Source organism: Trypanosoma brucei, chromosome 11 (assembly GCF_000210295.1).
Source record: "Trypanosoma brucei gambiense DAL972 chromosome 11, complete sequence".
Taxonomy (NCBI): domain Eukaryota; phylum Euglenozoa; class Kinetoplastea; order Trypanosomatida; family Trypanosomatidae; genus Trypanosoma; species Trypanosoma brucei.
Genome location: NC_026744.1, coordinates 4,044,617 through 4,058,602, shown reverse-complemented (window position 1 = coordinate 4,058,602; position 13,986 = coordinate 4,044,617). Strand labels below are relative to the sequence as shown.

The window sequence follows — 13,986 nt, the reverse complement described above, 5'->3', positions numbered from 1 at the left end:
ATGAACTTTGGTTATGATGAAGAGGGGAACAGAGTCCCCAGTGACCAAAGTGGGTGTGGCGACAGCACCAGCAGGGAGTACGACGGCACCCATGAAGTGAGATCTACTAGCGACGACAACGATAACGATTCTTCAGGGTCAGCCGGGAGCGGTACAGAAAGTAACAGAGGCAGTGATGGTAGCGACTCTGTAGAACACGAGCGGCGAAGGCACGACGACGACACGACGAGTGGGTCAAGTGGTGACTTTGGCGACGATGTTGAGCTTGTCATTGGAGAAGTTGCCAACCAGTCAATCGATGAGCCTTTGGTGGCTGGTCGTGACGTTGCATCATCAACCATGAAAAGTCGCAGGGATGCTGCCGGAGGAAAGTTTTTGTTGGAAGATCGTCTGGTACATCCTCTTCTAATTGGGGAGGTGGTGTCGAAAGAGCCGTCGACGCGGGACTTCTTGGATCTCCTGCGAGGCGTCCCTTCACGACAGCGTATCGTTGCGGTTGCGGGGCACTTGCACCACGGAAAAACTTCACTCTTGTCACTGCTTCTAGGCGGTCGTGCCTACAGGCAGCGAGAGGACGAGGTTGAGCGAGGCATATCCGTGAAGAGCAGCGTCGTGACGGAGATTGTCGCGGGTGCACATTATGAACAGACCTCACATCTAATGACGTTCGTCGACACTCCCGGTCACCCCGATTTTGCGGCGGAAACAGCAGCCGCGCTACGTCTAGCGGACGCTGTGCTTTTTTGCGTTGACGCCGCTGAGTCGCTCACAAGTAACGGCGCTCGGCTCCTGCGCCAGGTTGTATTGCAGGAAGGAATACCAATTGTGCTTGTTATAACGAAAATTGATCGCCTTATAATGGATTTGAAGCTCCCTCCGCTCGATGCGTATCGAAAGTTGCGCATGGTGGTGGATGCGGTAAACAATGAAATTTCTAGTTTTGGAAGTGGATGCTCTCCCTTCTTGGTGTCGCCGCTGAACGGCACTGTTTGTTTCGCTTCCTCCAACATCGGATGTTTTTTCACCACGGAGACGTTTGCGCTGAAGTACAGCAGCAAGTACCCATCCGTGGATGCGATCGCTTTATCGCAGCAATTGTGGGGGCAAGTGACTTTTGAGGAGGGAAGGTTCGTTCGCATTACAAACTTCCGCCAGAAACCTTCCTTTGTTACACTTGTGCTTGAGCCTCTGTACAAGGTTGTTGCTCATTCACTTACTGGAAAAGGCTCGCAGGTACTCAGCAATAAGCTTAATCCACTGCCGCGAGGGCCCATCAGCGCTGTACGCGAGGCAGTGCAACTTTTCTGCGGTGACCCCGCGTTGGAGGGTATTGATGCGCTTCTAAACGTATTGCCCGCAACTGACAAACGCTCAGCGTGGCTGAAGACGCAGTACCGGCTGAATGTAGAGGAAGAAGACTCAGCAGCAGCCATCGCACCGATAATACGATCTCAAAATAATGGTGAGGAGAACTTTGCCGTTGTTCGTGTACTGCACGGCGTACTGAAACGTGGGGTAAAGGTGGTTGTGGTGGATGAGCATTCCAGTGATGCTGAGCCTTTTTATACGTTTACGGTAAAGGAGTTGTTGCTGAAAATGTTGGACGGATTTGTCGATGTGGATTGCGCGTACGCAGGCCAGGTTGTTCTCGTCACCGGCTTTGATACACGAGCAGGAAGTCACCTTGTGATGGTCGGCGGAGTCGCTGCCACGAGTTTGTTATGGGAAGAGGAAAACACTATAGACTCCGCCAGAGAGTCTGGCGCTTCGTGGCTCGATGAAGTGAGAGTACTACCCCTTAAGTGCGGAAAACCATTTGTGCATGTTGGAGTTGAACTGAAAAATCCAGCAAAAGCAAACCAGTTACAGCAAAGTCTTCAAATATTGATTCGCACAACACCTGGCCTAGACGCGCACAAAGAGGAAACGGGGGAGTTCACCATTAGTGGCTATGGGGAGTTGCACCTCGACACTGCTCTACACGAGTTGCGGTGTGCCTTGTGCAAAGGGGTGAAACTTGGCATATCTCCGCCATTTGTTTCCTTTTCGGAGACTGTGTTAGAAAAGGATGGTGCTTTAGCTGTCACTTCGTCAAACTGGGCACATATTGGTTTTACGGCCGGCTCGCTCCCAACCAAACTGACTGAACAAATCGAAAATGAGCAAATCAATCTGTTTCCTTCGCCCGGTACCGACAGTGTTGTTAAGCTATGGACGACGTTACGGCAACACGACATGGACGCTCTTGACGCGCGGAACATAATAGCGACAGGCCCACACACAACGAAAGGGCCGAGTGTGCTCATTAACGATACGCTTGACGAGGAGCACGAGGAGTTCGAACGACTCACAGAGCAGCGGTTGCAAGCCATTACCGCTGGGTTCCGCTCTGCAGTGGCAGCGGGGCCGCTGATCGGCGACGTCGTTCGCGGAGCGGCACTGCGCCTCATTTTCGCAGACCTGGAGCCTGATGCCAGAGACGCGGCGATTATGGCTGGTGCGAGAACCGCAGCTAAACAGGCGCTACTCGGTGCGCATCCGCAGCTTCTTGAGCCAGTGCTAAAGGTTGACATTATGTGCCCCCCAGGGTCTGTGGAAAAAATTGCAGAGGTACTGCAAATGCGTCGCGGGAGTATTGTATCGGAGGAACCCATAGCAGCAACTACATTTGTGTGCGTCCGGGCGTTAGTACCGGCAATCGACAGCTTCGGCCTGGAAACACAGCTGCGAGTGGTGACGCTTGGCGAGGCACTTCCACTCTTCGCGTTCGACAGCTGGGACACAGTTCCAGGGGACCCGTTTGACACAACGGTACACATTGGGCCCTTGCAACCGGCGCGGGGGTACCAGCTGGCACGTGATTTCACGTTGAAAACACGCTTCCGCAAGGGATTACCACCACTTCTCGCAGAGTTCCAGATGTGAGGAAAGTGTGGATTGCATCGTGGTCACCAATTTCCATTGCCCGTTCTTCGTTCACATACCCCCTCTCCAGCTGTCCGTGACCACTGCGGCTGGTGCATGTGCGTTTTGATCAATCTATTAAGCGCTTCGTCAGAAAGGCGTTGTACACCCGTGCTCCGAGACCATACAGTGTGAGTGATTCACGGTGAAGTTAAACACTGGTTTCGTTTCCTTCTCGGCAGATAATCCCATAACCTTGTCGCGTTTGCAATTCACACGCTGCCGAGACCACTAGCGTCAAAGAGTCAGAGAGGCGCGCGCACAGCATGTGGACAGAGACAATGTGGGAAAATAAATCGATATGAGGAATAACCATTGAGGGGCGTAAGGTTGCCAACGTGTGGTTGGTAACTCGCGTACAATAATGAATGATTTAAGACACTGCAAATGGGGTGTTAGCGCGGCAAAAATTATATTCCTTCACAGGATTGGTTCATCATCGCCTAATCGGATGGCGGGGATCATTGATAATCTTTTGGATTGACACGATGTGTCGGAAGGTGAGAGTAGTGCCGACAATTCGCTGCTTACGTACACACGCAAATCACATAATGCTGCCTTTGGCGCATCCCAGTCCAAAGCACCTCCATTACCCATTACTGTTCTCGTTTAATTTTTTCTGGCGTGCTAACACGCCTGTTTTAACGCTCAAATGTTCAGGGAGGAGGAGGTGTTGGGAAGGGGTGCCTATGGTGAGTGTTTGGAGATAAAGGGGTACAAGCAAGATTTACTTGAATGGGGCGACGAAGTACTGCATTGGGAAGATGTGTGTCTGTTTGATGCCTGAGAATTTTGGGGGAGGAGTAAATAACTCATTGCTAACCTGAAGCGCATCTTTTCCTCTCTCACAACTGTGGCAAGTGCCATCCATGCTTGCCGCTGGCGCTGTTTTGTTATCACGCGAGATTTCCTCCATCCTTATGCCTTCTCCCCCTCCCTATCTACGCCAGAAGTGCCGCGATTTTGCACACGGAAACCAATAAGGAAACAGGTGCGGAAGGGAGAACGAAAGACAAGGAGATAAGTTTTGTTTACGGACTAAGGGAAAGAAGAAACTCTGCAACAAGTTAATAAGGTAAGGGAATATGAACCAAGATTTGGACAAGGAGCTGCGTGAGGCGCTTCAGCAGGATAAGTATGATCTCCAACTGTTTCTCCGTTTCCTTAAGAGCTATGTCGTATCGGGCAGTCAACCGGAAAAACAGCTTTTGCTGGGAATTTTGCTGCAGGCGCTTCCACGTTTCCACACCAGCGACTTTTCCGCCTGTATCTCTCTCATTTCCAGCCACGTGCAGGACGCCTCTTATATTGAAAAGGATATAATCCTCATTTACGATCTGGAGAATTACCTCAGTTCGGGTAACTTCCCTCAGTTCTGGCAAGTGTGGCGGGAGTCCGAAGGTACACTCCCAGCGCGGCCAAGCTTCGAGCCAAGCATGCGCGCCGCCATCCTAACGGTGATTGGCTGTACGCTTGGACACATTCAAACCAAAGACCTCAGTGTTTACCTGGGTCTGAAGTCAGGAGAAAAGCTTGAAGAGGTGCTGAGGGAGGCGGCACGCATTGCGGGTGACGCAGTGCAGCTTGTTGGGGCCGATGAGCAGTCGGTGGTATTTCAGAAATCAGTTTTTAATGCCCCGGAGAGCGACTCCAATCAAGAGCTAAAGCGGTTCTCAGATACTGTCACCATTGTGTCGTTGTAGGTGTATGGCCGCATTGGCGGTTCGTCACCCTCCGAAGGCGCTCATGTGCTTCACGCGCCTTCCAGCCTGAGGAGGTGCAGGAGTGGACGCCCGTGGGGTTTAAGTGCATATATATATGTGTGTGTGTGTGCATACCTCGTTGAGGCAACTTGTTGACTAAAAGGGGAATCTGTGCGAATAAACCTTCTCCTCCTCACAACCTTACTTTCCCCAAGTTCCCACAGGTTGATGTCGGGTGCATCACCCTTCCCTCCTAGTTCTGTTGGCTGTGTTTGCGCAATCTCACCACTGGTTGCTCCTCTTAACATGCATTTTCCCCTGATAAAGGCAATCCAGGTCAAAAGCTGTTGACTTTAATCAATAAAAATCAAAAAATACACAATCCAGGAAAGTGTCGAACTCCGCAGATACCCTCTCCGGTGGGAGTGGCCGTGTAATAACGGAAGGGAAATGACAAGTATTACAGCGTATATGCGTCCAACAGATGTCGCATGCGTGTTCTACAGACACGAGACGCTTGGGCAGAGCGAGCCTATTAAAGTCTGTGAGAAAATTTCGGACGTTTTTCACACTGTCGAGCACCACGTTGGAAAGGGGGCAGCCGCGGTACCAACTTCTAATGCCGACGATGATAATATGTCGGTTTTGCACCGGCATCTTTCCGCTCTTGCCCACCAGGAATCACTCTCCATGATGGCCTCGTATGCCGGGTACACAGTTCAAACTCGCAGCCATATAGCGGAGGATCTTTCAGAGAAAAGCGCCGAACTCCTGTGGAAACATGCAGCGCATCGCGCTGCCGCAAGTATATTTGGCACGGACCGTTGCACTCCGCGACGGAGGGCCCTTGTTATGGGTGTTTACATCACACGAACGTCCGCCAACTACTTTACAGTTGGGATCGTAACACAAGGCGACACGCGTGACGCACGTATTCGGAAGGCGATCACAACGCTCTCCGGCACCCACAAGTTGACACGGCTGGACTCTGAACTGCAGATATGCGCGGCCCACCGCTCCATGAGTATTCGACTGTGGTGGGAGCCAAGAAGTGACCGCGTGACGCCGCGTAGTGTCATGCCGCCCATCCGTGTTATATTGGAGCGAGAGCAACAGGAGCTGTCCAAAACGTGTGTGACTTATATGACGGGCTACGGCGCTGTGAACATTTTCCTCTGCCGCCCTGTAGCCTCCAAGTTGCTCGGTACCACAAGGAAGTTGCTTAATACAGGGGAGTGCCACCCCACGGAGGATGCTGCGGCATGGTTTGATGGGCGCAGGTTTCCTTCCTGTGCGAAGGAAACGCAGCAACGTCGTAGGCTGACAGTTGTATTGCACTTTAATGATCTACATCCGGTCGAGGTGGGTGAACACCTTGTGGGTGTTGAGGTCGAGCCGCTACCTCCCTTCAGGCCGTTCGTTCCCTCACAGTACGCACATTTGCCGCCCTTTCTTGTGGTTGGACGGAGTGGTGCATAAAGATTTTTATTCTATGTTGCTTTTGCACCCGTATTTTTTATTCTTATTTTTATTTTGGATACCTCCCTTTCCTTTCGCCTTAATTTTCAATATCGTTAAACGAAAAAATAGGGGAACGCGGCAAACGGGCGTAACAGGGCGTGGGGATGGGTTGTGACTTGGTTGTATTGAATTCAGAACTCAGTCACTTACGCTTTTGTTTTATTTCATACGCGCTGGTTGTTTCTAGTGGCGAAGTTCGTATTGATATATACAAGGCTGAGACGTTCCTCCACGTTGTCATAGTTTTTATTCGTCATTAAAAAGTTTTGTTTTATGCCGCCGGTGCTCATTTACTATTATTATTATTATTTATGCCGTGTTTCATTAATTTAGTTGTTTATCTTTTATTTATTTTTTGCTCGCCCCATAAGCGTCTGCACGAATGCCTCCGCTGTTTACGTGGAGTTCGGATCAAGCGGACCAAGACATTCCACTCCGTTTGATAACCGGGGAAGGGGAAATTGGATCGGTGAGCTTCCGTATATTACGTCTTTCATTGCATCTCTGCTCTCTCTCTCTTGGAATCAACCACTAGCCCAAACCATAAAGCTCATATGAACTACCAATATATTTTCGGTGCCCACGAATAAATCTTATGCGCACACGTACGATTTCGACTTGCGCCACAGCAGCGGGATTAGAAAAAGGCCACGGAACGGTGCTCTGAGTTACATTCCGTGCCACGATGAGTTGAGTTAAGGACCGAGACTAACTTACCTTGTAAAAACTAGAAACTTTTTCTAGGGTGCCCGGCGCGGCTGCGGATGAGTATTTATTTTTTTCCTTCCAGTTGTTATATTCCTTCCGTTTAAACGAGAGAACGCTAAATATTTTTCCATGCTACTGCCATCCAATCACATTTCACGGACAGTGACGTATGTTTCCCCCCTTCTGACAACGGTCTCGCCCCACCCACGTATTTTCACTTGTATGTGGATTTTTTTTCGGTAATACTTCGCTGCAGTTTGAAGTAGACACTGTTCCCCAGCGCACAGGTCCAGATTTGCACTATCTATTGTTGTTCATACTTTTTTTTTGATTATTTGACTCTGTAGCTGTGGGTAACTTGGAGATGTTCGAAAATTTGATGCGATGGCTGAATCCTTCGGACGTAACGGCGTTCAAGACCGAGGCAGGTGACCCCGAAGCAGCGACCCTGAAGCGGGCCCAAATGCAGTGCGTGGATGAAACGGTGGATTACACTTCATATCATCTTTGTGCCCATGACCCGGTTCGCCAAGTTGTCCTATGCGTCGGCAATAAAGTGCCTGCACTGCTTGTTGCGCGTGGTAGGCGGCAGATGCTGCTGCAGGTCCCAAACTGCGTCCGTTGGATTGACTGTAGCATCTTTTCTGGAACTTCAAGTGTGCTGCTGCTCTCCCCGGAGCGGCTGGTGCTTCTCGACTACGCATTTCATGGGATCTCTTCTGCGTTGTCCCCATGCGGGAAAAGGGGGGTGCTGTTTACCAGTCTTCACGTACCGCAGGGTGTGACGTGGGGCGCAGTAGGCTGTGAGGATGGTACGGTTATGTACTGGAGGCTACAGGAGAGTGGTTCAACTCAGCAGTTGGTGTGGGCGGCACTAACAACGAGCACAATGAATCTTTGCCGCCCCTTTTTCTCATCAGCTTCAAGCGAGTGGGCACCACGAGGCTACGTGCTTTCTATGAATAGCAGCCCGAGTAATCCGAATACATTTATTGCGGTTGTCGCCGGTGCGGCTGGGGTGTGCAAGTGGTATGTGGACGAAAATCGTCTCAGTCGTTTCTTTTCCCTGCCAGAACCCCAAACGGGGTGTGGTATTACGGCATGCAGGTATACCCCTGGAGCTTCCTTCGTTGTTGCCGCGGCGTTTGACGCTTCCGCCCTTTACATATGGGCGGAAAACGGCAAGAAAGACAAGGAAAGGTCAGTGGCACTCATGTGGAGTGTACAAACCGGATGCCGTCCTTGCTCCCCGGTCGGGGGACCAAACGACGAAGTGGTGTCGTCTACCGGCATGTACATCGCGCACTCCAGCGACCCACCACATGGTGCGCGGTCCGAGAAGAAGTCGCCCCTGCATTTTTTGCTGCACTCCACTTGTGATATTGTGGAACTTGTGATTAACTTGGAAGAGAAGCGATTAATTCAGCGGGAGGACATTTTGTCACACATAAAGGCGAAAATCCTGCCGCTGCAGTGTGAAGGCGATGAATCATCATCACTTGACCTCTGCCGTGTCATTCCATGCGTTGGGCCGGGTTACTGGTTGAGCGAATGGAAGGACTCGGACTTGGACACACTTCTTGTGCTATCTGAAGACCTGGGCCCTCTTTTGGTACGGCGCTCACGATATCAACGAAATGTGGAGTCCGCTGTCCCGTTAAGAAACGTCATGCCCGAACCCTTTCCGTGGGATGAAATGTTGCTGGTGTCCCCCCCCGCGGAGGTTACCAGAGCCATTTGGCATGGCGCTTCTTTACAACCAGACCCGGAAGATCCATGGGCTACTGTCCTAGCCTGCTTGGAGTGCGAAGGCGATGTGGAAGGAAAGGGACTACAGAAAGAAATACTTCTGGGTATGGTTCCGTATTCGGCTACTGGGGCTGTATGCTTCCTTCCCCTAACCAATGAGTGTCTCCCAGTATCGGCTACTGTAATCGAACAGAATACTGCTGCTAACGCCCGCGCGTCATTGCCTACGGGCTCGGCGGTCGTCATACTCGAGGAAGCCCTTCCAAAGCATCCTTGCAGGACTGAGTTTATACTACGCGTTTTGGCTGACGAAATGGGGGTATCAGTAAATGCCGTGCGATTCTCACCACCACATGTGGAACATATTATGACCCTCTCAAAAGAGCAACTCATATTTGGCGGAGCTAGTGTCGGGGACGATGGACAAGATGGAGAAGCTGAGATTATCGCGCGGACCGCAAAGTTGGCAGACTGCCGAATTGAACAGCGGGAACTTACACCGCAAGCCTTTCAGTTGGTGCGTGGTGGGATGAGCATCCTTCTGCAACTGCGTAATGGGAACTTGGTCATCGTTGACCTAAGCGGCGGGGTCACTGGGGAAGGGAATGCGCCCGCCATGGTTCATTATCCGGGAGGCCTATTTCCAGCGGGCGCATCTGTAACATCTTTTGACACAGTTTGGATGGGTCGAAGTTGTTCAGCCGGCAGTACTGGCCCTGTTTGTGAGGGTAAGAACAGCTTTTTGGCCTTGTTTTGTACTCTCTCAAACGATCGAGGGCTAATAATCTGGAACATGTCCGACATGCAGATGCTCGGCTATCACCGGGAGGATGATGGTAGGTGGAGCTACGACAAAGTCATGTTGTGCAGTTCAACTCCACAGTTTTCGGTATCGGCAGGGGTCGCCAGCCTTGTGGTTAGAGCTCCCCATGCCGGTGTTTCAGATGGTAAAAGTGACCCCAGTGCCGAGAAAAATTCTGATTTTCGAGGCACCGTCAGTTTCCGCGATGTATTCGGCCGCGTCATTTTTGCTGTTGAGCTGCGGTGGTGTGCAGAACCCCCCGGAGGTTTATGGTACGGGAGAGTTGGTGGGACCGATACGGAGTGGACATTGCTCCCCTCGTCTAATTCAAAAGACCTTCGCCTGAGTGTTGTTGTCTCTGGTGGGGAAGTGGTTGTGAGTGCAGACGGCGAGTACACCTTGAGAGGAGTTGTCACACCAGGTAGTCGAATTGTCGCGGTGGAAGTGAATCCCGGATGGCCCTATGATGCCTTGCAGTGTGATCTTCATGCAGAAGACGAGCAGGAAAAACAGGAAGAGGAAAGAAGCCGCCTGAGAAACGTACTGGGTGAAGACTCCCCGCCTGACCCAACGGTTGTTCTTTGGAATGGACGCAAGGTTCACTTATATCTTGCTGAGCGGCTTTTGTCGGGAGAAGCTCCATCGAACCGCACGCAACCCCCTGTGGTGGGGCGGGGACGCTCCGTTGAGCAAGTGGGGGTTTGCATGTCTCTCCGCGTGGTGGTCGTGATGAGTCGGGACGCAAATGGATGGCGATGGTTCAACGTATTAGACCTCGAGAGTGGTCAGCGACTGGCGGAGCATACGATGCTCTGTCTTTGTGATGAAAACGACCTCCGCCTCCACACACACTACATAGAAGGAAGTGGGCTTCACATCTACGTGGTAGGAGTGTCGGGAGCACTTGGGCATCTTATCGTTTCAGCTGAAAGCAATGTTAGTGACCAGCTTCGTTTGACTGCGGAACCTTTGGAAGGCATCCGCCACGTACCCGCACCACCAACCTTCCGGTCTTACTTGCAGTTTTTGCCACCCCCGCCGGCAGTAAAGCAAGAGCAGGGGCTGCTGAAACGGTTGACCACACAGTCCTGGGAGGAGGCAGCTACGAAGATTGAAACAAATGTTTTGGTGAAAAAGATGGAGGGGGCTGCACCACAGCACCCTCGGCCCGATTCCATTGTTGAGAAAGGGAGAGACGGAGCGGTCCTGTCCCAAAGGAGATCTGAAAGGAAAGGAAGCGAGGATAGGAGAGGAAGCCGGTACAGCGAGCTCAAGGCTGTTGCCGCGCGGGAGAACGTCAGTGTGACCGAGGCGCTGCAGATGATGAGGGAGAACGAAGTCAAGGTGCATGAGCGAGGTGAAAAAATTTCCCAAATTGAAAGTAAATCGCGTGAGTTGGCGCAGGAAGCGACCACATTTGAGGCATTGGCCCGGAAGTTAAATCAGAAGCAAAAAAATAGCTGGTTCTAACCCTTCCACTCACAGGCTCGTGCGTATTCTCGTGTACGCAAAGCGTCGTCTCCCGGAGAACTGAGTATCCAAGCGCATGCGTCACCACCTGCACACGTTAGCTTTCATTTGTGTAGTGCTTCTAAAAGAAGATTACAACTTTTCGTCTTTACCATTCTCCGCGTGAACTGTCTGCCTTCATTCCCGCACCGACAGTCCCCTCAAACAAACTTGGGGAACAACTTAAAGAGCTGTCGCTTCAACGCTCGCCACACTTTCACAGACACACATAACACTCTTTTCGTCGTAACTTTTACCCGTCACGTCGCCACCGCCCCCTCACATGCCTCTTATTGAGTAGAATTTGCGCGGCATGATGGGTCTGATGGCGGTGGCGGCTTCCTCTCCCACAGTTATTTGACTCTGATGACAACGTGAACCTCGTTTGTCGCGGGAAGAATATCGATGCTAGTGGAGTTTGGATGTTTGGTGCGCACAGCAAAGATTAAGCAGGATCAAGCATTCGTCTGATGCGGGTGCTACTACATTGTGTGAAGTATTTTTTCTCACCAGCCTAGCGAAAGCACCCCCAACGTTCCGATATTTGGTAGGTAGAATTACATTCAGGATATTAGGGCAATTTGTGCGGGTTATGATGGGAGTTGCAACGGCTAGAAAAGCAATGCTTCAACAAACAGGATGCCCTTATCACCAATTCCACGGATAAAGTTCTTGGCCCTGGGGCTGCATTTCTTTCCGGTGCCCTACCAAACAAACATACGCATGTCAAATAATGTAACAGCTCCCGCGCCAGTTATTACTTTCCACCCAACACATATGTGACCTCGTTCTCCCCTTGGTTTCGCGCCTTCGCCAGTTTGGGGGGGGGGGGTTTAAGCCTTGACGTCAATTGATTAGGTTATTTACTTATTCAATGTGTGCGTAGGGGGTGGGTGGGACAAAGTAGGTTTGGACGTGTAACACCGAAATCAAGCGGAAGAGGCAGATAATTCCTGGAATGAAAAGGGTATATGCTTGTTATTTCGTGTTACATATATTTTACAGTTGTGGAGCAACGGAAAAAAATACAGGATGGGCTACACAGATAGATATGAACAATCCGGGGGTTTTCGGTTACGAAGTCTTCTATCGCAAGGCACAGATAAAGAGGCAACTATTAGCCAATATCACTCTCTTTGAGTAGCATCCCTATTGGTTGGAACAGCACATTAAGGGAGTTATTGATCCCACGAGTGAGCTGAAGATAAAGGGGAGACGACGGGTGAGGGAATATATGAAGGCGTTAAAGAAAAATATTACCGTTTACAGTGTGAGCTTAGGAAGATTGCTAAATGAATTTAACAACCGTTATTTTAGGCTTAAGAAGCGATCTCGTTCAGAGGACCTTAAACGGATGCCGGTACGGGAGGAGGCCTTCTTACGGTTGTCGCCTTGGCATCATAACGTAACGGGAAGTTGCGAATCGGGAGTCTCGGAATTGGATTCAGATCGGGTTAATGGTGATTTAACGCGCTGTCGATTTCTTTTTGGTCGCTGTCAAATGAATGTGGAATACCAGTTTGCATTATCTGTTGGAACACGCAAGGATGTTGCATCATCGAAGTGCACGGGGAAAGGAAGCGAGGGTGGAGCTGTACTCCTTCGTTTCACGAAAATCCCAAACAAAAGCGGGGGTTCATCCACCGTAACATGCAGTATCCAGGTCAATAAAGAAGTGCAATACTTCAATAGGGAGGAGGTGGTGGTGGCGATGAAATTTTGTCGTGAAATTTATGCTAAACTAGGTGAAGCGAACGAATTTCTTGAGACAGAAAAAAAAAGAGTGCATATGGGTCATTATGGCGTTGACGAGGAAAGTAACAGCATGGGTGAAGGGTCACGATGCTTGGTGATAATATGTGCGTTTTGCTTGCTGATGCTCTACATTGTTGGAAGTAAATATTCGCAGTGTAGAATAAAAAATGGGAGAGGGCGTGCATATGGCCAAAAAGGGGGGCAAAGAAGCAAAATCACGTCCAACCAGAGATTTTATTCCATTGTGATAATAGGCACAGCCTCCATTTTGCAGGTTAACCGCATAGTGTGCTGGGGTTGATGCCACTTTTTGCCGTAATTCTTCAGCTTCTGTGGAATTAGCTTGTCGTGTATTGCATAAAAATGTGCCCCCCCCCTCAAGCCCTAGTTTTCATTAGTCAGTTGGATGGGCTTGCATCTGAATCAACGCGTGTACAAGTTTTCCCTTTGCACCCAATGTTATTTCTCCCTTTAACGCTGAGTCCGAGGTTAGAAAAAGAGGGACTAGGTTGGAAATTGGAGGAGGATGGCAATTCTGTTTGTGGTATCTTCTAAGAAGTAAAAGGTGCGGAGGCTGTCACTTCAAGGGTATGGCAGTGCGTGGTGCGTTTAACCTGCACCGTGGGTCACCATGGTGAACAACAGAGTGTCGGTCGGGTGTTGTACGTACTCGTGATTTGTTGCATCTCACTGCTATGTGAAGGGAAATTGATAATGTAAAGGTACCAAACGCTTTCGGCACTCGCGTTGAAGCCGCCAAGGGGGAGTGTTAGAGCACGTTCAATAAACAGTAAAGTCAGAAGGGAAAAATATTCATAGAACTCGGAGCAGTAGCGTCGTCAGAGTGGAATTCCCGAGAATGAAACGCCTAGAACCTCCTACTTTGGAATCACCCAAGCAAGGGTGTGCTAGGGTGTCATCGCCTAGTGGTTCTCAGCCTCACCTTCCGGTGGATGGAGAGAGTGCACACGCCCAAAGAGGCGGGACTGGGATGCGTTGATAAAGTTGCATACGAAATGGCTGTGGGATACTACCTGACATCGAGGGATACAGGAGAGCATTTCGTAGGCATAAGAGGTTGACTTCATTTTCACAATCACCCAATACACCAACGACTGAGTTTTGTGGGGGGATGGTGCTCCAGTGGTTGGGATGCGCCTCATAAATCAGGTACCTTGGGTTTCACTAAGAGGCTCTGCACAAATGTGCCTCCCATAGGGGACCCGCGAGTGAATGCTCAAGATGAAGGCAAGAAGATTCACACACTGCGAATGC

At 50.5% G+C, this 13,986-nt stretch overlaps 5 protein-coding genes across 5 annotated transcripts; all 5 read left to right on the top strand.

The window, feature by feature from the left end:
• TbgDal_XI17310 (U5 small nuclear ribonucleoprotein component,putative) lies at window positions 1-2,925 on the top strand (the record flags this gene model as incomplete). The annotated part of the gene is made up of 1 exon (XM_011782573.1): window positions 1-2,925. The coding sequence occupies one exon, from the start codon at window positions 1-3 to the stop codon at window positions 2,923-2,925; it is 2,925 nt and encodes a 974-aa protein (XP_011780875.1).
• Window positions 2,926-4,049: 1,124 nt separating this feature from the next.
• On the top strand, window positions 4,050-4,667 carry TbgDal_XI17300 (hypothetical protein, conserved; the record flags this gene model as incomplete). The annotated part of the gene is made up of 1 exon (XM_011782572.1): window positions 4,050-4,667. The coding sequence occupies one exon, from the start codon at window positions 4,050-4,052 to the stop codon at window positions 4,665-4,667; it is 618 nt and encodes a 205-aa protein (XP_011780874.1).
• A 450-nt stretch (window positions 4,668-5,117) lies between these two features.
• Window positions 5,118-6,146, top strand: TbgDal_XI17290 (hypothetical protein, conserved; the record flags this gene model as incomplete). Its single annotated transcript, XM_011782571.1, has 1 exon — window positions 5,118-6,146. One exon carries the CDS (start codon window positions 5,118-5,120, stop codon window positions 6,144-6,146), a length of 1,029 nt encoding a protein of 342 aa, XP_011780873.1.
• Window positions 6,147-7,260: 1,114 nt separating this feature from the next.
• Window positions 7,261-10,917, top strand: TbgDal_XI17280 (hypothetical protein, conserved; the record flags this gene model as incomplete). The annotated part of the gene is made up of 1 exon (XM_011782570.1): window positions 7,261-10,917. The coding sequence occupies one exon, from the start codon at window positions 7,261-7,263 to the stop codon at window positions 10,915-10,917; it is 3,657 nt and encodes a 1,218-aa protein (XP_011780872.1).
• Window positions 10,918-12,190: 1,273 nt separating this feature from the next.
• TbgDal_XI17270 (T. brucei spp.-specific protein) lies at window positions 12,191-13,012 on the top strand (the record flags this gene model as incomplete). Its single annotated transcript, XM_011782569.1, has 1 exon — window positions 12,191-13,012. One exon carries the CDS (start codon window positions 12,191-12,193, stop codon window positions 13,010-13,012), a length of 822 nt encoding a protein of 273 aa, XP_011780871.1.
• Between the last annotated feature and the right edge of the window lie 974 nt (window positions 13,013-13,986).